Below are 27,452 nucleotides of genomic sequence, written 5' to 3'. Positions count from 1 at the left end.
TAATTTTTTTTTGTTTTCATTTCAAATAAAAATAAAGTTATATTGGCCCAACGCTGGCTATTCTACTTGTCGCTCTTTACATATCTATAGTTCTACATTGTGATGTCCTATGCTGTTTGAGCACTGGTTATCTAGATTTAGTGATCCTGAAAAGTTCCTATCCGGTTCAGATTGATCCAATCCGATGTTGCTTTGAAAAACTGGCTCAAAAAGTAAGCTGGATTACGTGATCACGGATTGCAAAAACAGGATTACTAAATCTGGATCAATTTTATCCTGATTAAACCTTTTGAAAAACCGGGCCCTGGTGTTTGTTTTCCATATCAAACTTGCAAAGTCTGAACTGAAAGAGAGGATGCAGGACTGAACTGTGTGTGGGCTACGTAATAATGAGGAAAAAGCCCCAATCAGAAAGGTGAATGTCTGCAGCCCCGCCTCTATTTTCAGATGTCTTCGTTTTCCCCCATCCACACTGAGACGGAACAGCAGCACTTTAGAATGAAAACTGCCTCTTCAGCGTTTTCAAAACGCTACGTTTTCGGTGCTCGAAAACTCCGGCGTATTGTGGACGGATGGTGTTACAGTAGCAAAACTTATGCGTTTTAAAAACACATTAGTGTAAATGGGGCCTTAGTCTTTCCAGTCTTTGTGTTCAGTCCTTTACTTCCACTTTATCTGTTCAGCTGAAGGAACGGAACCAACCCTGTGTCGTTAGACACAGCAACATTATAAGATGGCGGCGCCCTTGCGCTAAAAACGATGTTGTTTTCTTCTAAATGGTTACATTAATTGAGTTTGTTTAAAATACTTTAATTAAAGTGGAAATCAATCTTCAAAATACTGTAAACTTGACTGCGTGCTTCATTTCCTCTTTAAACACATTTGTTTTCCATGGTCACGTCATCTGTCGTATGAACTGGCTTTCATTGCTGAATCACACTCTTCCCTAAATGAAGGAGCTCCTATAGCTAAATCTGAGATTAGAAGGGTTTTGCTGAGAAAGTGAAACAGTGGGACAATCAGGCAGATGTGTGACTAAAGTGTGCATGGAAATCCAGGCTGGAAATCTTTGAATGTTATTTTAATTGTAAAACGTGTTTCATCACTGATGTGTCACTATCAAGACTCACGTGAAGCACTTGACATGGTCAAACACTCCTGGAAAAGAGCTTTTGTGCTTATTACCGCCTGAGTTTTGTCATGAGGGCGGATGAGATCTTCGTTCTGCTGTCAGGTGAGTTTCAATGCTTATCAGAAATCAACAGTTCCTACATATGTTAACAATAATGGCCGAACAGATTAGTCAGCATGCTAAAAATGCTTGGTTGTATTATTCCAATGTTGGATAATAACAAACGCATTTTTTAAATAAAATTTTTTACCCAGTGGTTGGGTTTGTCCATATTTGACCCAACATTGGGTTAATACATTCGTTCAATCATTTTCTTTTCGGCTTAGTCCTTTTATTAATATGGGATCGCCACAGCGGAATGAACCGCCAACTTATCCAGCACATGTTTTACGCAGCGGATGCCCTTCCTGCCACAACCCATCTTTGGGAAAAGGGTTAATACAACCAAGCATTTCTTTGGAGTGTGATATGGAGTGCCATGTGGTTTTGAATTATTCTTAAAGTGACAGTCCCTAAAATCTAAACACTGTCATACTGTCCTCATTCTCCACTTGTTCAAACCGGTTTGAGGTTTTCCTGTTGAACACAAAAACATTTGAGTAATACTGGCGGGAAAACATTCATAGACGTTCATATTATTTTTTGTTTCTACTATGGATGTTTTTTCAACATTTTTTAGTGTTTATAACAGTATAATAATAGTGCGCTTTGAAATGTGGCATATTTTGTAAATGATGAGGAACTTTTCATTTTGGGGTGAACCATTTGTTTGATGCTTCTGCATAGGTTGGTTTGGCTGATGCAATAAAAATATACTGTGTTTTATGAAATATTCAGAAAGTGTGATAAAAAAAAAACAGTAGAACTATTGCATGTTATTTAATTGTCATTTTATCTGAACATCAAGATGCACACACTCTAAAAAATGCAGGGTTGTTTTAACCTAATGTTGGGTCAAATATGAACCAATATGGATTTCTATTCAATTAAAATGACACCTTTCAATGCAATGGAAAAAGACTCTAAATTCACTAACAATAAAACTGAGATTAAGACATGTGGTACGCACACGTTGTGAAATAGGTGGAAAGTGTTCAAGAAAAGTAACAAGTAAGTAAACAAGAAATCTGTATGCCGTTTTTAGTGAATGACACCCAATATTATTAGCACTATTAAGAATACCTTTTGACTGGCTACAGAACATACCAGTTGACTTGCCTAATTACCCTAGTTAAGCCTTTAAATGTCACTTTAAGCTGAATACTAGTGTCTTGAACAATATCTAGTCTAATAATTTGTGCTGTCGTCATGGCAAACAGAAAAGAAATCAGAAAGATACAATTAAAAACTATTATATTTAGAAATGTGCTGAAATAATCTGTTATACAGCACTTGAGAAATATTTGAAAAACAATTAATATTTCATAGAAAGGCGAATAAATAATTCACCAGTAATAGTTTCAGAATTATTTATTTCATATTTCAGTAGCACTTACATACAGTTAATTCTATAGTAACACAACTACAATAATAAATCTGTTATGGTGAATCTACAGTTGCAATAGTAACGTGATAAATATAGTAAATAGTCTGTTGTGCTGATTCTACAGTTGCTATGGTAACATGACAACTACAGCAATTAATCTGTTGTGGTGATTCTACAGTTGCTATGGTAACACAACAACTAAAGTAATTGATCTGTTGTTGTGATTCTAAAGTTTCTATGGTAACACTACAAATGTAATAATTGATCTGTTGTGGTGATTCTGCAGTTGCTATGGTAACACGACAACTATAGTAAATAATCTATTGTGTTGATTCTACAGTTCCTATGGTAACACAACAACTATAATAATTGATCTGTTGTGGTGATTCTACAGTTGCTATGGTAATACTACAAATATAATAAATGATTTGTTGTGGCAATTCTACAGTTGCTATGGTAACACGACAACTATAGTAATTGATCTGTTGTGGCAATTCTACAGTTACTATGGTAACACAACAACTAATAATTGATCTGTTGTGGCGATTCTACAGTTGCCATGGTAACACGACAACTGTTATAATTATTGATCTGTTGTGGTAATTTTACAGTTGCTATGGTAACATGACAATTAGTAATTAATCTGTTGTGGTAATTCTACAGTTGCTATGGTAACACGACAACTATAGTAATATAATCAATACTGTAGATTTTAACTCTAGGATATATTATACTACAATGCACTACAATTTACTATAGTAAAAATTAAAGTATACAATGGTATTTAGTACAGTTCATCAGTATCAGCAATTTAACACTATATAGCATTTACTATAAAGGACTGTAGTATTTTTCCATGTGTGTTTATGTATTGTGTTTATGCGTGTCTCTCCACAGCTCTGAGCTCCTGTGTGAACTCTCATCTGTTTTTCTTTATTTCTGAAAACATGACGTGGCCTGAGGCTCAAATGTACTGCAGACTGCACTACACTGATCTGGCAACCGCTAATGACCAGGCGGATTACGATGAGCTGATAAATGCTGTCCCTCAAGATCTTGATGGATCGAGCGAAATGTGGATCGGCCTCTATCGAAAATCAGCCAACGCCGCCTGGATCTGGTCCGATAGGAGCTCGTCCAAGTTCAGACTGTGGGGTTACCAACAGCCCAATAATTACCTCGGCCAGCAGTTCTGTGTGGGAACGTCTCTAGACGAGCAGTGGAATGATCTGGAATGTACCAATAAATTCCCCTCAGTCTGCTACTCTGGTGAGCTTTTAGTCAAAACAGTTCACTCTGAAGATTCCTGCAATATTTAAAAAGAAGCATTGTTGGTAAAGTCAAATTAAGCTCTTTCTTCTGGGAAAAGTCTTATTTCTTTTAGTTTAGATTAAATAAAAATAGAAGTTTTGCGTATTTCCACCCTGATCTCAAGAGAAAACTTAAGTATTTTACGTTTTTCCAGTTTAGTGGCTAATTCATACAAATTCGTACGAGTTCAGTTGAACAAAATTGTACGATTTTAAAAAGGAGGCGTGACCTAACCCCACCCCTAAACCCAACCGTCATTGGGGGATGAGCAAATCGTACTAAATTGTATAAACTAGATCGTACCAATTCATACGAATTAGCCACTAAATCAAAAATTTACGAATTGCTGTGAGATTGTGTTGGTATTTCCCCTCTCAATTATGCTTCTGAATTGCAGTATGCAACCATGATCTTTCCTCCAACGGCTATTGATGTTAAAAACTTCGTAAAAGTGACTTGTATTGACATTTGTATTAGTTTAAAGTGAGTTATTGTCAGTGTTGGTGTTACAAAAAAACAAAATTTGTGGTACAAAAGCCTGGTAGTGAGCTGCCAGTACATTCTCTGTTAGTTTACAGACTTAATTATTAGTCCCCTTATTAGTCTGGGGTCGCCACAGCGGAATGAACCGCCAACTTATCCAGCATATGTTTTACGCATCGGATGCCCTTCCAGCTGCAACCCATTACTGGGAAACACCCATACACTGCCATTCACACACACTATTACACTATGGACAATTTTTTACCTTACCCAATTTACCTATAGTGCATGTCTTTGGACTTGTGGGGGAAACCGGAGCACCCAGAGGAAATCCACGCCAACATGGGGAGAACATGCAAACTCCACACAGAAATGCCAGCTGACCTAGCTGAGGCTCGAACCAGCAACCTTCTTGCTGTGAGGTGTTACTATGGTAATTAACGCACTTAAATAACCAGATTTTCTTACCTCAGTCATCTTCGTCTTAAAGAATCCTCCCATTCACCACTACTCCTCCCCCTCTTTCTTAGATTAATCTAGGACAGGGCGGCACTGTTGCGTCACAGCAAGAAGGTCGCTGGTTCGAGGCCCGGCTGGGTCTGTTGTCATTTCTGTGTGGAGTTTGCATGTTCTCCCCGTGTTGACGTGTGACATGTGACCCTCTCTCCCCCGCACAAAGGCTTCTCTTCACTTCTGGTCTCAATTAAATGTTTCTGGGGCGGAGATATCGGTCCTTTAGAGTGGAGCTATCAGTCAGTTAGGGTGGGCCTATTAATTCTTTAGAGTGGGGCTATCAGTCCTTTAGGGCGAGGCTATCAGTCCTTTAGGATGGGGCTATCAGTCATTTAGGATGGGGCTATCAGTCCTTTAGGATGGGGCTATCAGTCCTTTAGGATGGGGCTATCAGTCCTTTAGGATGGGGCTATCAGTCCTTTAGGATGGGGCTATCAGTCCTTTAGGATGGGGCTATCAGTCCTTTAGGATGGGGCTATCAGTCCTTTAGGATGGGGCTATCAGTCCTTTAGGGTGGGGCTATCAGTCCTTTAGGGTGGGGCTATCAGTCCTTTAGGATGGGGCTATCAGTCCTTTAGGGTGGGGCTATCAGTCCTTTAGGGTGGGGCTATCAGTCCTTTAGGATGGGGCTATCAGTCCTTTAGGATGGGGCTATCAGTCCTTTAGGGTGGAGCTATCAGTCCTTTAGGGTGGGGCTATCAGTCCTTTAGGATGGGGCTATCAGTCCTTTAGGATGGGGCTATCAGTCCTTTAGGGTGGAGCTATCAGTCCTTTAGGGTGGGGCTATCAGTCCTTTAGGATGGGGCTATCAGTCCTTTAGGGTGGGGCTATCAGTCCTTTAGGGTGGGGCTATCAGTCCTTTAGGATGGGGCTATCAGTTCTTTAGGGTGGGGCTATCAGTCATCTAGGATGTGGCTATCAGTTCTTTCGGGTGGGGCTATCAGTCTTTTAGGGCGGGGCTATCAGTGCTTTAGGGCGGGGCTATCAGTCTTTTAGGGCGGGGCTATCAGTGCTTTAGGGCGGGGCTATCAGTCCATTAGGATTGGGATATCAGTCCTTTAGGACAAAGTAAAGTTTGGAAAATAAAGTATTTCTCTGAAATTTCTATAAGTTTGGCTGGAATAAAACTGTAAAATCTGCTGAGGTCAATACTATTTGCCACGTTAGGATATTATATAATTTTAACAAACACTGACATTCTGCATTCAGACAGTTAATGTACACCCTGATAATGGTGAAAATCCCTTAATAAATTTAAATAAATCCAATAAAATCTAATTCACATCTTTAACATGCTCAGAAATGCAATAATTTGATGCTGAAATATATAGTGTCTTTGATAACTACTCTTTGTCCAACACGACATATTCAGTGAGCACGTCTTCATATGTTTATCCGGCAGTGAAGAAGAGAAACACAGCGAGACTGGAGCTGAAATCAACTCAGAGAGTGAATGATCCTGTGGTGAAGGCAGATATTCTGATGAAGGTGATCGATAATTAATGAATGGACAGTGTGTTTAATGCAGAACTCACCGAGTAATACTCATCTGCTTGTGTTGTTCAGATGAAGCAGAAACTGGAGGAGAAGGGACTTCCAGAAAATGCAACACTATCCTGGGAAATACAGCCAGATGGAAATGTTTTCCAGAAGAGCCGGAAGAGTGACGACACTCTGCAGCCTTGCCTAAAGATGTGAAACAAACCTTTAGTGGATGTCAAAGATGAAGCATTATTGATGTTGGATTACAGTACACTGTGAGGAATATCCGTAAATGAGCAGTTTGTGTATTTTGGGATTTATGCTTTTATTTTTGTATCATTTATTTCTGCTTTTGAATTGCATTATGGGATCTTGATCAAAGTTTTTTCCTACATAATTTCTCAGACTTTATAGATTTTTAAACCTTTTTGGCTAGGCATTTAATCCCTCATCCTCCCCCTCACTGGGTAAAAGATGTTCTTTATTTTGTGAAATTAGAGAAATTCAGGTGTTCTCTTTAACGACAAAGTAATATTGTCATTAAACTCTGGCATCCATTTTTGGAAATAAACATCAAATTACAGGCATTATGGAGTGAAGATGCCAACCACAACACATACACTCACTGGCCACTTTATTAGGTACAGTGCTAGTTAACGCAAATTTCTAATTAGCCAATCACATCTCAGCAGCTCAATGCATTTAGGCATGTAGACATGGTCGAGACGATCTGCTGCAGTTCAAAGTGAGCATCAGAATGGGGAATAAAGAGAATTTGAGTGACTTTGAACGTGGCATGGTTGTTGCTGCCAGACGGGCTGCTCTGAGTATTTCAGAAACTGCTGATCTACTGGGATTTTCACGCACAACTATCTCTAGGGTTTACAGAGAATGCTCCGACAAAGAGGAAATATCCAGTGAGCGGCAGTTCTGTGGGCGCAAATGCCTTGTTGATGAGGCCAGAGTTCAGAGGAGAATGGCCAGACTGGTTCCAGCTGATAGAAAGGCAACAGTAACTCAAATAAGCACTCGCTACAACCGAGCTCTGCAGAAGAGCATCTCTGAACACACAACACGGCCAACCTTGAGGCAGATGGGCTACAGCAGCAGAAGACCACACCAAGTGTCACTCCTGTCAGCTAAGAACAGGAAAATGAGGCTACAATTCACAAAAACTGGACAATAGAAGATTGGAGAATTGTGTCAACGCCACAGCCTACCTGAGTATTGCTGCTGACCATGTCCATCCCTTTATGAGCACAGTGTCTCCATCTTCTGATGGCTACTTCCAGCAGGATAATGCAGCATGTCATAAAGCTCAATCATCTCAGACTGGTTTCTTGAACATGACGATGAGTTCACTGTACTCAAATGGCCTCCACAGTCACCAGAGCTCAATCCAATAGAGCAGCTTTGGGATATGGTGGAACGGGAGATTGGCATCATGGATGTGCAGCCGACAAATCTGCAGCAAGTCCGGTTGGTAATTAAATACAAAATCCATCAAATAAAACATAAAATGTGGATGATGTATCGATATGAGACAACTAAGCAGCATAGCTAAATAATGATTCTTTTACACCAATCTAAGATTTCAAAATATGGGACTACCAGTTGTGGAGACATAAAAAACCCAGGCTCATTATGGGTATGTACCCCTATATACATTTCTGGAGAGCTCCAAATACGTCCCAGGAGATACATATTTTTGCGGATCCACCAGAGGCAGCTGTGTACGCTTTTTCTGATCTCTAATGTCTCTCGTCCGAGTGCTATGCACGTCTGCTGTTCTCACGTAAATCTACCAGAGGCCACTGTTGACCAATGCCCCCACCCACCCCCGTCCCTAAACTCATCCGGCAGTGTTTTCTAAAGCAATCCAGAAAAAGAAAAGCCCTCACCTGATTTTTACCTCATTTTCAGACTTGACCACATTCTCACCCTGTTATTTGTTTATTTATTTTTTTCCTTTTGTTTTTGTCGCTTCCTGGGGCTGTTCTTTGCCAGACTTAAACCCCGTTATCATGGACAAACTGGTAACAGCAGAAAAGCCATTGATATTGAGGTACGCGGTCAGCTGGTAAGCATAAAAAAAGAACAGCTTCATACCGCCCTTTAAAAATTCAATAATAATAGTTATTAAATAACCTCTGGCTACATAATTCACCATCTCCAGAAATGTATATAGGGCTGCGTTTGCAGAATGAGCCTGTGTTGCAGAAAGAAACAGTAGCTTGCAACCTATTTAGCCATATTTTAATTTCAGTCAGTGACCCTTTATGCCACCTAATGTAGGCTACACTTTAACAAAACAAATTATAACACAATTTTATACAAGGTACAGAGATTAAACAAATAAATTTTAATAAGCTTTGGACTGAAGCAGACTCAATTTACTGGAACTTCCTCTATGATAAGCTGCTTTGGCAATCTACATTGTACTACATGTGATATAGAAATTGAGATTAACCAACTGAACTAAATGAATGAATGCAAAATAAAAATGAAATATGATGCATCAGTCTATGGAGATTCCTGTCCTGTTCATCTAAAACTCCACATCTATAATCCTGACATTATCTTCAGCAGCTCAAACACTCTAATCCATGGGTGTTAAACATATGGCCCGCAGGCTGAATCAGGCCCGCAAACGGGTTTAATCCAGCCTGTAAAGTATAAAAATGAGGTGCAATTTTTCAATATAAGAAACTGCTGTTCCAATTGTGTCCATTGGAAGGCGCAAACTGTTCATTTCATCCAATCCAGATGCCTGAAACAGCGTCAGCGTGACAGTGTTCTTGAAGAGAAAGACCACATCTTTGCCCTGCCATACCCACAGACTGTAAAATATATGGACGTAGTGTCCGTGACGTCACCCATAGGTTTCTAAAGAGCGCAAAAGAAGCCACAAGTAGGCGTGGCCAACCGTGGACATTTTTTTCGCGCGTCATCACACCCACGGCGGGATACCAAACAAGGGCAAAGAGGCGGAGAGTGGGCGGAGCTACAGACACCTGCTGGCATTTAGCTTGGACCTGGTTCAGACACACTTTACTTTGGGAGAACGCTTAATACTTTATCACCTGTGACTCGCTTGTGTTCTGACCACTTGTGCTTGGTTGTATCAATAAAGTGTTTAGTCTTTTAAAAACACTGCTGTAACACATTGAGCCACTAAACATTGCTCTTATGACGTTTTACAACAGGAGGAAAATGCGAATTACTTCCAAACACTTCAGATATAGTCTGTGTTAGTTAATGTAAGACTATTGATGAACTCCAGCATAACACTGTATGACAACGCTTCAGATGACTGTTCTACAGCCTACAGCTAATCAATCTGACAGATTCTGGAGTGCATTACAGCTCTAAATATAAACGATAAATGATCTTAAATAAAACAAATACATGTATAGAGATTGTATATAAGTATGTAACTTTACTCACATGGGAAATGGAGGCCACGTGAATGGTTTGTGAGCACAATTAAGTGCACTCAGCATGCCATGCCATCTAATAATTGTAGGAAACAAGTCCAAAAGACAGTTGACTGTGTAAAGCCACATAAAACAACACAGAAATACGATAAATATGCCGAGTTCAGTGGCTAATCTGCAGGATTCAGCTGAGGTGACGTGACGGCGACCAGCGAGACCTAGCTGTCACTCAAGTGGCCACGCCCTTAATTATGCAAACTTAATATAACTTAATATAAACGAAACGGATGAGTTATAAAAAAATTCACCCCCTCACAGTTGTCATGAAGGAAACGCTATTTCACGTTAAGTCTTACACACTCAAAAAAAAAATTGTTGAATGAACAAGATTTAATCGTGGCACCCTTTATGCATCTAATCCAATCAAGTAAACCTGAACTGCTTTGAACATGTTGTATGAACACAAAGCACATTTGTAGATAAAACATGGTTTCAATATGTCAGTCTAACTTCTTTGCAACTAATCGACTCAAAATGTTTGTATTGTGTTATTCTATTTAAAATGATTCTAATTTACTCGATGTAACACTAAAGCTTTACTTTAACAAAATGATGTCTTGTTAAATCAGCTAGTAAATTTCTTGTTCAATATTGTTGTTTAAATTCGTTCATTCATTTCCTTGTCAGCTCAGTCCCTTTATTAATCCGGGGTCGCCACAGCGGAATGAACCGCCAACTTATCCAGCAAGTTTTTTTACGCAGCGGATGCCCTTCCAGCCACAACCCATCTGGGAAACATTCACACACACACTCATACACTACGGACAATTTAGCGTACCCAATTCACCTGTACCGCATGTGTTTGGGGGAAACCGGAGGAAACCCACGCGAAGGCATGGAGAACATACAAACTCCACACAGAAACGCCAACTGAGCCGAGGTTCGAACCAGCGACCCAGCGACCTTCTTGCTGTGAGGCGCACGTGCTACCCACTGCGCCACTGCCTCACCCTGTTGTTTAAATTACATGTTTTAAATTACAATACTATGAAGCAAGATTTAAAATTTAGTAATTCGACACAAAAAGGACAGAAAACATGTTATATATATATATATATATATATATAATACAAAATTGTAATATGTAATATAAAATGTATAAGAAACATTTAGCCAACAACATAACATGCATAACATTCAAGCTCTTGGGAAAACCAATTCCCAAACTGTGCCGAAAATACGCGGTGATACTTCTTCTTGTTGTTTTCGTATGGTGACATCCAAACGCACTACCGCCACCTACTGATATGTGCGAAGTGACTGTCCAGAGTGAGAGTTGTCGATTTGAAGCGTCTCAGTCTCATTGAATCAGCATGTTCTGATCAAATTCATTTGATTATTTCTTGATTCAGTTTCAAATAACATGAATTAATCATTTAACATACGTAAACTTGATTTGTTCTTTTCAATCTGACAAGTTTTTATTTTGTAAATCCAATACATGCCTAGTTGATTTTTTTGAGTGCATTAAGAGTTCAGTCATACGAAAACATATGATTTTTTTTTAAAAAAGGAGGCGTGGAACCCAACCACACCCCTAAACACAAACCCCATTGGTGGATAAGCAAATCATATTAAATTGAGATCGTATTCATATGAATTAGCCACCAAATCAAAAAGTTACGACTTGCCATGAGAGCGTGTTGTCCTCCGGTTCCAGTTTGATGTTTTTAAGTTGATCGTATTAAAACAAAAACAAAAAAACATTGTTTTTAAGTTATATATACCATGATTTTACCAGTCCGGCCCACTTGGGAGTAGATTTCCTTCACGTGCCCCCTGAGCTAAAATGAGTTTGACACCCCTGCTCTAATGGTTAATGGACAGACGGCTGCTTCTCACTCAGCTCCTCGCTGCTGTTTATGCTAATGAGATGGAGAGATGGGCACTAGTGGGCGGGGCTTTCCCAGTCTGATAAGGACGTCAATTAAAATGTTTCATTCATCAAGTCTGATTATATAAAACACAATGAATATTTATTTACCATCATGAGCTGGCTATATTCACACAGCCCTTATAATAATGAGTTTTGCTCAATAGCTGCCCTTTAAATTCACTGACTTGCAATGTCTGGAATAATCCTTTGAAATCTCCATGATATTCCAGAAATACAATGACCCACCAGGAAGCCTGATTATGTGATGCAAAAAGGAATTTATTGTTTTACCAAACTTGCAAATGCTACTTGATTCAAGCACATCTTAGTAAACACAGAAGTGCACATACACCTGATGTAATGCATCTGCATGAAAAACGCAGCTCAAACTACACAGGAAAGTCTGTTCAGAGCTGTTCAGTTCACGTTTCTCTGGCAGGGTGTGTTGGAAAGCTCACTCTTCTGATACCACATCTTCTGAAAGACTTTTCCAGCGCTGGATGTTTTCCAGGACAGCTCTGCATCCACTGGCAGACCCTTCGATCTCAGTATCTGCGTTAGCTGATGGACACGCACTACTGTATTATACTGATATTTGAGCTATATAGCATATACTCATAACAACATTAATATGTTATATAACTCAACTCACCTGCAGTAAAATCTCTCCGTTTACTCCCGGTTCGTTCACATTCTGAGCTGATTTTACCTCCAGTCTCACTGTCTGGCTCTTCTTCTCTGCAACACACACAGAAATATACATACATAGACATTCGCACACACGTGTACACACACATGCATTCTAGCCAACATGCACAAACATGCATATGCACGAACACAACCAGTTATATGCATGCATGACCTCTGGATGGTGACAATCTTTGTTCTGATTAGCACCAAAGCAGCCACACGTGCCTTGAGGAAGGTGATGGCCACACTACAGATCCGGGAATGCTACCTCTGGCTAAGCCTGCTGTATTGGAGGGATGTTGACGAAGCTTGCTTTGTTGACACCCCCATATCGGTGCATCTTCAAGGATTTCAACCACCGATTCTTGGCAGTGAAAGAGCAGTTCATCACTATCAGGGAGGTCATCAAAAGGTCAGACTCGTCTGATGTGAGCTGACTACGTGTATTATAAAAGTAGTGTAATCTAATTGTGAGTCCTCATTTTTTGTCAGTACTTATTACAAGTCTTTTAAAAAGCAGTTTACTTTAATTACAAGTACTTTGGATGTTAATGGATTGCATGTAATCCACTGATACCCAGCTCTGCCTCTATGATACCCGCTGCTAAAAACTCACCGGAATAGCAGATGAATGCCAGTTTATCCGGACACTCCCAGTCGTTCCAGTATCCAGTCGGAGTCGTGTAGACACAGTACTGGTTGCCTCCAGAATTGTTTGGTTGTCCGCGCATCCACTGCATGAACAGGCATTTATTTTGATCAGAGAAGACCCAGGAAGCATCAGCACCCATCCGATAGAGACCAATCCATATATTATTGGTGAATCCGCTGGGTATTGATGCCAACATGTCACTGAGGTCCGTCTGGTCTCCGATAGTGGCGAGATCAATGTAATTCTGTCTGCAGTACGTCTGTGCATCCGTCCAGTTCATGACGATTGGGATAAAGTAAAACAGATGAGAGGTCACGCAGGAGCTCAGAGCTGCAGAGACACATGGGGTTGAATTTATAACATTTAAAAGTCAAATTCAACACAATATTAACGAAGACGAGAAAATGCAAAAGCAGACGCTGAAGAAAAGCAAGGACATCTAAAGACTGGAATTCACTGACTTTCTAAACAAAACACAAGTGTTCTTCAATTTAGGCTAATATAATATTTGTAAAATATTGTCTGGTCTTTAAACGTGTTCTTGATATATTAGCACAACGACGTCATTATGCAGTGGAAGTCTTGTTTTCTGAAACATTTCAATTTAATGATCTTGTAATGTTTTAAAAAAAAATTGTGATACATCTGTTATCGTATAATTTTAGTTTAATGTTCATTTATCATTTTTTATCATATTATTTGAATGTTTACGTAATGCTTTTATTAAAATCTCAATAAACTGTTTAATATTTGTGTAATGTTTTTTGAACGCTACATATATTAACAGTTTATCATTCTGGAGCTTAGTTTATGTTTGTAATTTTCTTGAATCTCACATATATTATCACATTTGTATTTTATTTCCTTGTTTGTAATGTTTTTTGAATGTAACATTATCACAATTTTATTTTAATGTTAATGTGAAGTTTTTAAATAACATTATAATTTGTTTGAGTAACATTTCTTGAATGCTACTTTTATTATTACAGTATTATTTTAGACTCTAATCTAAAGTTTATGTAATGTTTTTTGATCGTTACATAATTTAGTTTTATTTTTATGTAACGTTTTTGAATGGCATCATTTCTTTAATGTTTTTGAATGTTGCATATATCTTCACATTATCATTTAGGTTAGCATTTGCTTAACGTTTCTGAAAGTTACATTTTATCATAATTATAATGATTATATAATGTTACATTTTATTGTATAATTAGAATGTGTGCGTAACGTTTTAAATGTTATATTTTATTATAGAATTATAATGGGCGAATTACGTTTCATATTTTACATTTTATTATATAATAATAATGTGTGCGTTACATTTTTAAATGTTAAATTTTGTTATATAATTATAACGTGTGCTTTACGTTTTTAAATATTACATTTCATTTTATAATTATAATGTATGTGTTACGTTTTTAAATGTTACATTTTATTATATAATTAGAACGTAAGCGCTATGTTTTAAATGTTACATTTTATTATATAATTATAACGTGTGTGTTACGTTTTTAAATGTAAAATTTTGTTATATAATTATAATGTTTTTTACGTTTTTAAAATGTTACATTTTATTATATTAATATAATGTGCGTGTTAAGTTTTAAAATGTTACATTTCATTACATAATTATAACGTGTGCATTACGTTTTTAAATGTTACATTTTATTATATAATTATAACGTGTGCATTACGTTTTTAAATGTTACATTTTATTATATAATTATAATGTATGCGTTACGTTTTTAAATATTACATTTCATTTTATAATTATAATGTATGTGTTACGTTTTTAAATGTTACATTTTATCATATAATTTGAACATATGCACCACGTTTTAAATGTTATATTTTATTATTTAATTATAATGCGTGTTAAGTTTTAAAATGTTACATTTTATTCTGTATTTAAAATGTGTGTGTTACGTTTAAAAATGTTACATTTTATTACATAATTATAACGCGTGCATTACGTTTTTAAATGTTGCATTTTATTGTATAATTATAATGTATGCTTAACATTTCATATGTTATATTCTCTTATATAATTACAATATTTGCATAATGTTTTTGAATGCTACATTTTATTGTAGAATTATTTGCGTAACGTTTATGAATGTTAGATTTTATCATTTCATTGTAATGTTTCTAAATTATGATGTTTGCATAAATTTTTTTCATGTTACATGTTTTTGCATGTTTTTGAATGTTTCATTTTATATCATCGTAAGATTTGTGTAATGTTTCTAAATGTTTTATTGTATTATATAATTATAATGTTTGCACAGCCTTTTTGACTGTTACATTTCATCATATCATTTTAATGTTTGCGTAATTGTGTAACGTTTCTGAATGGTCAAGTTAACATAATATTATTGTTTGCGTAACGTTTATGAATGTTACATTTTATCATATCAATGTCATGTATGTGAATTATAATGTTTGCATAACATTTTGAATGTTACAATTTACCATATAATTATGTTTACATGTTTTTGAATGTTTCGTTTTATATTATTGTAATATTTGCATAACGTTTTTCATTGTTACATTTGACCATATCACTGTAATGTTTTTGAATGTTACATTTTACTATACAATATGTGTAACATTTTTTTAATGTTACATTTTATCATATCATTTTATTGTGTGCTTAACAATATTGAATGATACAATTTATTATATAATTGTAATGTTTGCGTAACTTTTTTAATTCCACATATATTTTCACTTATCGTTTAGTTTTAGCATTTAAGTAACATTTTTTAATGCTACAGTTTTGTCGTATGATTTCAAAGTTCACATAACTTTTTTCAAGGCTACATTTGATCATATTTTAATGTTTACGTAACGTTGTTGAATATGACATTTTATCATTTTCTTTGAACTTTTGCGTAACGTTTTTGAACACATTTCATCATTTCATTTTAATGTTTGCGTAACGTTTTTGAATGTTACAATTTATCATATAATATTAATGTTTGCGTAACGTTTTTGAATGTTACACATATTTTCACTTTATCATTTAAGCTGAGTATTTGCATAACCTTTTTTAATGTTACATTATCATTTTAATTTTTGAAAGGTTTGTTTTTAATGTTAGGTGTTTCAAAAAGTCAGAAGAAGTGTTCAAGAATAATAAATCTTCCACAAATAACGTTTTTGCAACATGTTGGGAATGTGAGCAACTCGTTTGTTATCTAGGGGAAGAGCCCTCTGCTGATTTTAATACACGGATTTGAGAGAAAATTGCAGAATTAACATATTAATATGCATAGTTTCAATACCTGGAAATAATTAGCATTTCCAAAAACAGCTGAACTCACCTGATATCAGCAGAAAGATCGCTTCAATCCTCATATCCACACACTACTGAATAATCACACAGAGGAAGGAATAATCAAAAGATCTGCTGTTTTTCAGATACAGGAGGGCTTGTGTCCACTTTGTAAAGCATCTGTTTTTCTATTTACCCGCACGATACACATGTTTGTTGACATAATATTTTACATTGAAAATAACATTCAAAGCAAGCCTGCAGAGATTTACATTTCCATGACACCCAAGTCACACCTCGGAGTGATGTAAACAGATAAACTTGACTAAAAATCACAAAAGCATTTGCCAACAAAGGCACATGAGCAAAATAATGCACATATACAAGGGGAAAAGACACTCAGGTCACGGGCGTTCACAGATTTTACAAATGTTTTCAGAAATATCTGATGCAAAAATGCATAAGAGGTTTGATTTTAAAACATTCAATTCTAATAGAATCAAGGTTGCGCTTAATTTAATTACAGCGGAAGTCTGAATTATTCGCCTTCCTGTATATTTTTCCACTATTTCTGTACAACGAGGAGAACACATTTCTAATTCAACTCAACTCAACTCACTTTATTTCTGTAGCACTTTCACAAATCACAATGATTACCAAAGTGCTGTACATAAAACGCATGCAAATATACACAAAACCAAAATACATAAACTCACATCACATGATTAAAAGCTAAAGAGAATAAGTGTGTTTTCAGTGACTCTGAAAAGACTCAAAAGTTTGAGCTGTTCTTAAAGAGAGTGGAAGATCATTCCAAAGTCTTGGAGCCGCTACTGAGAAAGCTCTATCACCTCGACATTTTAAGAGTGATCTAGGAACTTGCAAATAGAGATGATCCATAGAGCGAAGAGATCTCACAGGTTGGTGCATAATAATTAGCTCAGAAATATACTCAGGGGCCAGGCCATGGAGGGATTTATTAACATGCAACAGAACTTTGTACTGAATACTAAACTGGATTGGCAGCTAGTGTAAAGAAACCAGTACAGGTGTAATGTGTTCTCGTTTTTTTGTGCCTGTTAAGAGCCTGACACATTTCTAATCATAATAATGTTAATAACTCATCTCTAATAACTGATTTATTTTCTCTTTGTCATGATGACAGTAAATAATATTAGACTAGATATTCTACAGGACACTAGTATTCAGCTTAAAGTGACATTTAAAGGCTTAACTGGGGTAATTAGGGTAAAGTTTGGGTAATTAGGCAAGTCACTGTATAACAGTGGTTTGTTCTGGAGACAATCTAAAACTAATAATGTAATGCTAATAATATAGGCCCTAAAATGGCTTTAAAACAATTACAAACTGCTTTTATTCAAGCCGAAATAAAACAAATAAGACTTACAATGTCTATGTATGTTAAATAAACATCAAAATCCTCAGAGTAAAATAGACTATACTCTTTAAATAAGGGCAAACCGGTTGGTAATAAGTGAAGCTGCTGTTTGTGGAGTTGCTTAATGATCATCTGCTGAGATTTTGAGAGATTCAATGTATTATATCTCAGCTGATTACATCTAAGGCTGTGACTGAAGTCAGCTGTAGTTGTGTCTTTCTGTTTATTACATTTTTATTAAAAGTTACATTTTATTATATAATTATAACGTGTGCATTACGTTTTTAAATGTTACATTTTGTTATATAATTAAAACGTGTGCATTACGTTTTTAAATGTTACATTTCATCATATAATTAGAACGTTTGCGCTGTTTTAAATGTTACATTTTATTACATAATTATAACATGTGCATTACGTTTTTAAATGTTACATTTTATTATATAATTATAACGTGTGCATTACGTTTTAAATTTTACATTTCATTATATAATTAGAACGTTTGCGCTGTTTTAAATGGTACATTTTATCATATAATTATAACATGTGCGTTACGTTTTTAAATGTTACATTTTATTACATAATTATAACATGTGCATTACGTTTTTAAATGTTACATTTTGTTATATAATTATAACGTGTGCATTACGCTTTTAAATGTTACATTTTGTTATATAATTATAACGTGTGCATTACGCTTTTAAATGTTACATTTTATTACATAATTATAACGTGTGCATTACGTTTTTAATTGTTACATATTATTATATAATTATAACGTGTGCTTTACGTTTTTAATTGTTACATATTATTATATAATTATAACGTGTGCTTTACGTTTTTAATTGTTACATATTATTATATAATTATAACGTGTGCTTTACGTTTTTAATTGTTACATATTATTATATAATTATAACGTGTGCTTTACGTTTTTAAATGTTACATTTTATTATATAATTATAACGTGTGCATTACGCTTTTAAATGTTACATTTTGTTATATAATTATAACGTGTGCATTACGCTTTTAAATGTTACATTTTGTTATATAATTATAACGTGTGCATTACGTTTTTAAATGTTACATTTTATTACATAATTATAACGTGTGCATTACGCTTTTAAATGTTACATTTCATCATATAATTAGAACGTTTGCGCTGTTTTAAATGTTACATTTTATTACATAATTATAACATGTGCATTACGTTTTTAAATGTTACATTTTGTTATATAATTATAATGTGTGCATTACGTTTTTAAATGTTACATTTCATTATATAATTAGAACGTTTGCGCTGTTTTAAATGTTACATTTTATTACATAATTATAACGTGTGCATTACGTTTTTAAATGTTACATTTTATTATATAATTATAACGTGTGCATTACGCTTTTAAATGTTACATTTTGTTATATAATTATAACGTGTGCATTACGTTTTTAAATGTTACATTTTATTACATAATTATAACGTGTGCATTACGCTTTTAAATGTTACATTTCATCATATAATTAGAACGTTTGCGCTGTTTTAAATGTTACATTTTATTACATAATTATAACATGTGCATTACGTTTTTAAATGTTACATTTTGTTATATAATTATAATGTGTGCATTACGTTTTTAAATGTTACATTTCATTATATAATTAGAACGTTTGCGCTGTTTTAAATGTTACATTTTATTACATAATTATAACGTGTGCATTACGTTTTTAAATGTTACATTTTATTATATAATTATAACGTGTGCATTACGTTTTAAATTTTACATTTCATTATATAATTAGAACGTTTGTGCTGTTTTAAATGGTACATTTTATCATATAATTATAACATGTGCATTACGTTTTTAAATGTTACATTTTATTACATAATTATAACATGTGCATTACGTTTTTAAATGTTACATTTTGTTATATAATTATAACGTGTGCATTACGCTTTTAAATGTTACATTTTGTTATATAATTATAACGTGTGCATTACGCTTTTAAATGTTACATTTTGTTATATAATTATAACGTGTGCATTACACTTTTAAATGTTACATTTTGTTATATAATTATAACGTGTGCATTACGCTTTTAAATGTTACATTTTGTTATATAAATATAACGTGTGCATTACGCTTTTAAATGTTACATTTTGTTATATAATTATAACGTGTGCATTACGCTTTTAAATGTTACATTTTATTACATAATTATAACGTGTGCATTACGCTTTTAAATGTTACATTAACAGCAAGTGTTCATCATCGGTGCTCAATCATCACCTAATTTATCCATTCATTATCTCATTAACTTAAGTAACTTTAACTCAGTTTAGAGTGGGACCAAACACTATCTAAACGGCGTACATTTTACTTAGAGGATTTTGCTGTGTAGCTGTAATTGTTGGTTTTGGCTCTCTTGCAAACCAAATGGAAATTTAGAGGCTTCTCCTCTGATCACGTGTAGTTTGTGTTCATGTCCTGGCGTGACAGGAATCATTTACAAAGCTTTGCATCACACCCAGTATCTCGTTTATTTTTCTGAATCACAGATGAGCAGGCGACGCGCTAGTCAAAGCAGGTAGTCAAGCAGATACTGTTTGGATAAAGCAACAAGACAGCAGCAGCCTGAAGGGCGGAGAATAAAAATGAGGCTGTCTTGTCTAAAGACGAGTCTGCTTACAGACAGGAGGTTAAGGAGTTGTGGTGCAGTCACAACAACCTGGAGCTCAACACGCTCAAAACAGTGGAGATGATAGTGGACTTCAGGAGAAACCCCCTGCTCTCCCCCCACTGAGCATCATGGACAGCATTGTGGCAGCAGTGGAGTCATTCAGGTTCCTGGGCACCACCATCTCTCACGACCTGAAGTGGGACGCTCACATTGACTCCGTTGTCAAAAAAGCTCAACAGAGGCTGTACTTTCTTCGTCAGCTGAGGAAGTTCAACCTCCTAAAGGAGCTGCTGAAACACCCCCATCATTGAATCAGTCATCTGCACATCAATAACTGTCTGGTTTAGCTCAGCTACCAAATCCGACCTCCGAAGACTACGTCAGATAGTTCAGACTGCTTATCGAATCATCGGTACAACCTTCCCTACTCCCCAAGAACTGTACTTATCCAGAGCGAGCAGAAGGGCTGCCAGAATCACTCTGGACCCCTCACACCCAGCACACTGCCTCTTTGAGCTGTTACCTTCTGGTCGACGCTTTAGAGCACTGCGCACCAGGGGCCTCCTGTATCAACGCTGCGTACGCACAAAAACTTTGCGTACGCCAGGTTTCACGCTCAGAATCGCTCACGTTTGGATTTACTAACAATGAACTGAGCGTGGGAATGTGCGCAGCTTCACGGCAGCTTCATGGCTGGCGTACGCACATTTTTTGTGCATGTCTGTTTTATTTCCATTGGCGACTCCTAGAGGCAGTTGTGTTAAATTGCTCTCTACAAAGTGTCTTTGAGCCTTGCAATGGCAGCTGTATGAGACGGGTTCATCTAGCAGGTATATAAGGTTTCCATACCATACAGTTGACCAGCCAAACATTAAAGCACAATTTGCAGCAGTCGCCTGTTTTCCCAATGTAATCTGAGCGATCTACTGCACGCACATTGCTATAAAGACACTATCTGAAGATGAATTTGCATACGAGAATCAGAAACATTTCCATTCAATAAATGTGCAAATAAAATATGATGCACAAACTTATTGATGATTCCTACTTGTCTTTCTCATGATAAATAGTTGGCAAAATCTGATATGTAGCGGCGGAAAAAGAAGAAAGAGTTTATCAGACGCTGGATTCGAACCGAGTTCATGCTTGAAAGTGTCAAAACATGATGACATGCGTTTTTCGAGCTGCGCCACTGAAACTGTTAAGATCCTGCAACATTTTACACCTATAGATCGCACTATTTCTTTTTTAATTCACTCAGTGCGATGTTCAGAACCAACTGTGTTGACCGCATCAGCTAAACTCTCCCACTCTATTTTTTTCTTTTGTTGTTAATTCCGGAGAACAAATTTGCAAATAACACTGCTTTCCTCCGGTCTACCTCTGAAAGCAGCACCTTCAATTCACATTCTGTTCAAAGTTTCTCTTCTTGCTTTTGCCGTTGCTTTTTCGTTGGGTTTTGCCAAAGTAGAGTCATTAGCATATTCATACGGGGGAGGAGTCAGGGAGGGGTTTTGTGCTCGTGCATGTTGCGCTCAGTTTCACGTTCATTCGGATGTACAAAAGAATATGCGTGGGATTCGGCGTACGCAGTGTTTCATACATCTGAATTGTTTTGTGCGCACGCACATTTACAGCTTTGTGCGTACGCAATGTTTTAGTATGATTTTCACGCAAGTCTTCGTACATGAGGCCCCAGAACAGCCCCACACAGAAACAGTTTCTTCCCTCAGACAATCCATCTCATGAACACTTGATGATAATAATTGTGGAACAAACATCACTACTTGCCACACACTTTATACACATATACACTTATTCAACACACTTTACACACCAATTTGCACATATCTGCATTCACTACTTACTGCTTTTTTATATATTTATTATGTGCTTATTGTCCTGTCTCTGTTGCACTGTAGAAGCTCTGTCCCCAAAACAAATTCATCGTATGTGCGAACATACCTGGCAATAAAGCACCTTCTGATTCTGATTGTGAGAATACAAGACTTTTGAGACTTTACCACACTTTTTTTTGCAATTCAGTTCAATTCATCTTTATTTCTCTAGCGCTTTTACAGTGTAGATTGTGTCAAAGCAGCTTCACATAGAAGATTACAGTGAATTGAAACAGTGTCATACTGTATATTACGGCAGCTCGCTCTCTGCAACTCTCACATGGTCGCCCACTGAAGCTAAGCAGGGCTGCGCCCGGTCAGTATCTGGATGGGAGACCACATGGGAAAGCTAGGTTGCTGCTGGAAGTGATGTTAGTGAGCCCAGCAGGGGGTGCTCAACCTGCGGTCTGTGTGGGTCCTAATGCCCCAGTATAGTGACGGGGACGCCATACTGCTCAGTGAGCGCCGTCTTTCAGATGAGACGTTAAACCGAGGTTCCGACTCTCTGTGGTCGTTAAAAATCTTAGGATGTCCTTCGAAAAAGAGTAGGGGTTTCACCAGGGCCGGAGTGGGACTCCTTTTTAGCTCTGGAGTTTCAAGCCTTAGACCGGCCCACCTCAGTCGACGACTGACTATATTAAAATAACATAATTTCCAATTCAGTTTCAAGACACTAAAATGTCTTTTTCAAGGACACAGCTGCTTTAGAACGTCAAATGTTTTACATTAACATTAATTCTTTATAGATATCCAGTCCTTTGTAACGGTCGTCACACACACAAAAAAGTACCCCTACATAAGTAACTCAAACAGTATTATATGTCTTAACACTGAAAATTAAAAAAATAGTTTATACCCTGCTGAGATTCGAACTCGGATCTGCAGAGTCGCTACGCAATGTGCTAACCACTAGACCACAATAGCACTGTCAAGTATTGCACTGTTATCTGCTGCTATTGATGTCTACTCTTTTTCTCTCCTTTTAAGATTTGTGATCAAGTTCTGTCAGATTTATTAATGTAGTGAATCACCTAATTTTCATTGAGCAGGTGTAATATTCATTAATATTAATTAATATTCGCTACGGTGCCGCTGTTTGGGGTGGAATGGGGTGTTCCATCATCATTAACCTGCGGGCTGCATTTTGCTCACGGGGCTGCGAGAAAATAAATAAAAAGAGCGGAGCTGCGGCAAAATAATGAATAAAAATAGTGAGGCTATGGTCAAATAAATAAATAAATGAAAAAAAGTGCAACTGCTGAGACTGCAAGCAGCTAGGGACACCGGCCCTCACGGACAAAAAATGGATCAGCCCACGGGGAATTCTCCCGGTTCTCCCGATTAGCCAATCCAGGCCTGCCCTCCGACCATACACAAACATCACAATTTGCAGGGGAGACAGGTCATAGGAGGTAGCATTTAGAAGGGAAGTAAGATACATCTGGACAGTTAGGCCAAAAAACACCCCCTCAGCTTGCCCTTGATTAGGGCAAAGTGACGAACAGGGAGAAAAACAGCCCAATCTCAGCGTAAGCACACAGGCAAGACACAACAATGACACAGGGGATGGGAACAGGGGATGTGGAAACAATCCGATGAGTGCAGACAGCCAACTGGTCCAGCAGCCATGCAGGCGCAAGTCACAGCCCCGCCTACGCCCCTCTTGCCCCAGAGCCCAAGCTTCTCGTCGAAAAGATGGTGTCAGTTGCATTCAGAGACCAGTTGATCAAATCCATAATTCCTTTTTCGTTTGGATAGCAGGACACGGAGAGCCCCAGAGATAGAACCAGACGAGACAAGAGGTGCTAGCAAGGAGAGATATGGGACGGACAAGCAGAAAGAGCGACCGCCTTCGCCGAGAGCCAAAGAGAAAATTTTTTAATTTATTTAGTTTCCAAATCCATTTTCTCTATTCCTCTAGAGCAGTGGTCACCAAACTTGTTCCTGGAGGGCTGGTGTCCTGCAGATTTTAGCTCCAACCCTAATCAAACACACCTGAACTAGCTAATCAAGGTCTTACTGGGTATACTTGAAACATCCAGGCAGATGTGTTGAGGCAAGATGGAGCTAAACCCTGCAGGGACACCGGCCCTCCAGGACCAGGATTGGTGACCCCTGCTCTAGAGTGTCTGCTACTCCAGGTAAATGCAGTTGATGTTAGCAGTGTTTTTTGACCTAAAAAAAGTTTTTTTTTTCTTGCTTTTCAAGAATACACAAGAATTTGAAGAGGACCTTAATGAGGAGGCAAGTATTGACAATTGCCATTATTGGTGATCAGTCCACTTTGGAATTGAAACACGCGAAGAAAAACATCATAGTTGAGGGCAGGGCCGGCCCGTGGCATAGGCAGTATAGGCAAATGCTAAGGGCGCTGTACATCCAGGGGGCGCCAGAAATGAGCGCGGTTCAGTTGGTTTTGTTTTCAATATTCCTGACACACATCCAGTGATAGATGGCAATAACTCAAAAACCTCTAACCCTAAAAAGATCTAAAGTGTGTTTCCTACAAAAAGACAAAGCTGGTTGTGTTTCACAGCTGTCTTTTTCTTTTTTTTCGATCGATATTACGAGCACTGCTCCGTTTAGCCGGGAGAGCAGAGCGTGGAGTGGAGCACTCCGTAAGGGACCGTCGGAAAAGTGCTTGTTTTTTTCGTTTTTTTTTTTTTTTTTTTTCTATCCTGCTTGTTTTATTTTAAACACTACTAATTTTCTCTTAAATGAGCACAACAGTTACTAAAGTAGTCGAATGCTTCATTCATTCATTCATTCATTATAGATCTGTAAATTCTTACATTAACACCTCTGTTATCAAACAAAACACAATGAGAGATTCATTTGCTGCTCTTCACTAAATATCAAATACAATTAAAAGTGAAATAGGTTTTATAGCTTTATTTAATTTCTGTGTAGGCCATTGATTTTAATTGGTTAAACCTTTTATTTTATTGTCAATATTTTCTATTGTTTGCTATGTGTTCTATCATTTGAAGCTATTTGTTATCCCATATTTTAACATCCCAAAGTTGATAGATATGACATAACATTGCTAATCAATAAATAGCTATAGTGCTATCTGTTAGTTTTACGTCAGCTAATGTTATGGAAGGGCATAGATGTTATGGAAAATAGTAATAGTAATATAACTACCTTCATCAGTCCTTCCTCAAGCAAATGTGTAAATATTAGATCTATTCAGCTATAGCGTTAATTGCATTGGCATATTTATCTGACGTTTTCCCCGCTTGTAGTAGTCGATCAAAAAGCTGTTTAGTTTCTTATGACTATACACTAGCAGTGGAATTTACTGCGATGTGACGGGGCGCCACCTGAAATCTTGCCTAGGGCGCCAAATTGGTTAGGGCCGGGCCTGGTTGAGGGCATGAGAATCCCAAATGGAATGGATATCTTAAGGTGCTGTGCTCTGCTGATGGGCATAAATATATACTCTGAATTTGAACTACCTCAAGGAACTTAAATGTACTTGTGAAGTTTCTCAAACTTGATGGACTGAAGCCCAGTGCAAAAGTAATGGGTCTCATTTTCTGAAGTCTCTACTTATTTCAGAGTAAATTTTGCTCGTTATGTTGCACTGTGGGCGAAGTAGTGGTGCAGTAGGTAGTGCTGTCGCCTCACAGCAAGAAGGTCGCTGGTTCGAACCTCGGCTCAGTTGGCGTTTCTGTGTGGAGTTTGCATGTTCTCCCTGCGTTTGCGTGGGTTTCCTCCGGGTGCTCCGGTTTCCCCCACAGTCCAAAAGCCATGCGGTACAGGTGAATTGAGTAGGCTAAATTGTCTGTAGTGTATGAGTGTGTGTGTGGATGTTTACCAGAGATGGGTTGCGCCTGGAAGGGCATCAGCTGCGTAAAAAACTTGCTGGATAAGTTGGCGGTTCATTCCGCTGTGGTGACCCCGGTTTAATAAAGGGACTAAGCCGACAAGAAAATGAATGAATGTGTGAGAAAGCCCTTTAACGACCCCTAGAGGAAGATTTCGTGATAAGGAGTTCAGTGACAAAAGGCAGCCATGATGGCTGGAGAGACACTGGCTGCAGATCGGCTGGCTGGACTGTGCAACCGATTTGTACATGTTTTACACCAGTGTGTAATTGATTATGGTTGAGTCCCTTTTGTTTGCTATCCTTTGATCCAGATAAATGTTCTGATTACTGTTATTGTCTTGTAAATCACACTGTATGTCTCGTGATTCCCACGTGCGCCATAACCGAAAGTGAAACCAGATGTTATCAAACCCAGCGATCTCATTTCGGACTTTGAACGGGAAATTCACTTTGATTCATAGTTTGATACAACCTATTTTATATATCTGTTTAATATATATCACCTGATTGAGTCAATAATTCGTAAAATGTTCACCTTTGGGTAGATTTAGCCTGTACAATAATACTAAATGCTCATTACAATTGCTTACAACAGTATATTTAATTCATCATTTCCATTATAATTCACAATTACTCGATGTATTTTTATTTGTATCTTAATTAATAAGTTTGTTGTATAATTTACTGACATTAGCAATTGTTCCTCATTGTATTTTCCTGTCTTATAGACCTGTTCTCTTACCGGAACTACCCCTCACATCTCGTGTGCACGACACCTGAAATCCCAGAGCGTACCATACACTCGTATAGAATGACTGTTGCACTGTGTGTTGTTTTGTATTTGTAAGTCCACATGCTGATGTTTTTTGTTATTTTTCATATTGTTTATATGAGATACACTTTGTACTACAAAAACTTTGTTGTTGAATTGGTTTGTTACAAGCAATTAAATGAACAGTAAATTTGAAAACATACAATCAAATATTTTAGCTATTTATAATAGCTAAAATAAATTTACAACAATAGCTAAAATAAATAATAGCTAAAATAAATCTACAACAATTTATTTAAACAATTTATTTGAACAATTTATAATAGCTAAAATAATAATAAATAATAATAATAAATAATAGCTAATAATAATAAATAATAGCTAAAATAAATTTACAACAATTTATTTGAACATTTTATTTGAACAATTTAAAATAGCTAAAATAATAATAAATAATAATAATAAATAAT

The 27,452-nt window shown here is 36.8% G+C and overlaps 2 protein-coding genes and 1 long non-coding RNA gene across 3 annotated transcripts; 1 reads left to right on the top strand and 2 right to left on the bottom strand.

Annotated features, from left to right (window-relative positions):
- The first annotated feature begins 483 nt into the window (after window positions 1-483).
- Window positions 484-7,912, top strand: LOC141375249 (C-type lectin LmsL-like). Its single transcript, XM_087260526.1, has 4 exons — window positions 484-1,234; window positions 3,516-3,887; window positions 6,328-6,413; window positions 6,492-7,912. Exons 1-4 carry the CDS (start codon window positions 1,201-1,203, stop codon window positions 6,621-6,623), a joined length of 624 nt encoding a protein of 207 aa, XP_087116652.1. The 5' UTR covers window positions 484-1,200; the 3' UTR covers window positions 6,624-7,912.
- Window positions 2,018-8,402, bottom strand: LOC141375257 (uncharacterized). Its single transcript, XR_015495360.1, has 3 exons — window positions 7,628-8,402; window positions 6,461-7,546; window positions 2,018-3,924 (listed from the first exon to the last, which is right to left on the bottom strand). It is a non-coding gene; the product is annotated as an uncharacterized LOC141375257 (long non-coding RNA).
- Window positions 8,403-12,040: 3,638 nt separating this feature from the next.
- Window positions 12,041-17,163, bottom strand: LOC110439979 (lectin-like). Its single transcript, XM_087260525.1, has 4 exons — window positions 16,452-17,163; window positions 13,087-13,452; window positions 12,433-12,518; window positions 12,041-12,341 (listed from the first exon to the last, which is right to left on the bottom strand). The coding sequence occupies exons 1-4, from the start codon at window positions 16,483-16,485 to the stop codon at window positions 12,198-12,200; spliced, it is 630 nt and encodes a 209-aa protein (XP_087116651.1). The 5' UTR covers window positions 16,486-17,163; the 3' UTR covers window positions 12,041-12,197.
- Between the last annotated feature and the right edge of the window lie 10,289 nt (window positions 17,164-27,452).

Source organism: Danio rerio, chromosome 7 (assembly GCF_052040795.2).
Source record: "Danio rerio strain M-AB ecotype USA chromosome 7, GRCz13ab, whole genome shotgun sequence".
In the NCBI taxonomy this organism is placed as follows: Eukaryota; Metazoa; Chordata; class Actinopteri; order Cypriniformes; family Danionidae; genus Danio; species Danio rerio.
This window is presented reverse-complemented; position numbering and strand designations above follow the sequence as displayed.

Excerpts from the sequence above, each read along its gene's own strand:
- LOC141375249 (XM_087260526.1), top strand. The coding sequence starts at position 1,201 with ATGAGGGCGGATGAGATCTTCGTTCTGCTGTCAG. Across the intron at positions 1,235-3,515 it reads GATCTTCGTTCTGCTGTCAG|CTCTGAGCTCCTGTGTGAAC; the intron begins GTGAGTTTCAAT and ends GTCTCTCCACAG. Across the intron at positions 6,414-6,491 it reads AGGCAGATATTCTGATGAAG|ATGAAGCAGAAACTGGAGGA; the intron begins GTGATCGATAAT and ends TGTGTTGTTCAG.
- LOC110439979 (XM_087260525.1), bottom strand. The coding sequence starts at position 16,485 with ATGAGGATTGAAGCGATCTTTCTGCTGATATCAG. Across the intron at positions 12,519-13,086 it reads GGCATTCATCTGCTATTCCG|AGAAGAAGAGCCAGACAGTG; the intron begins GTGAGTTTTTAG and ends TGTGTGTTGCAG. Across the intron at positions 12,342-12,432 it reads ACGGAGAGATTTTACTGCAG|CTAACGCAGATACTGAGATC; the intron begins GTGAGTTGAGTT and ends CGTGTCCATCAG.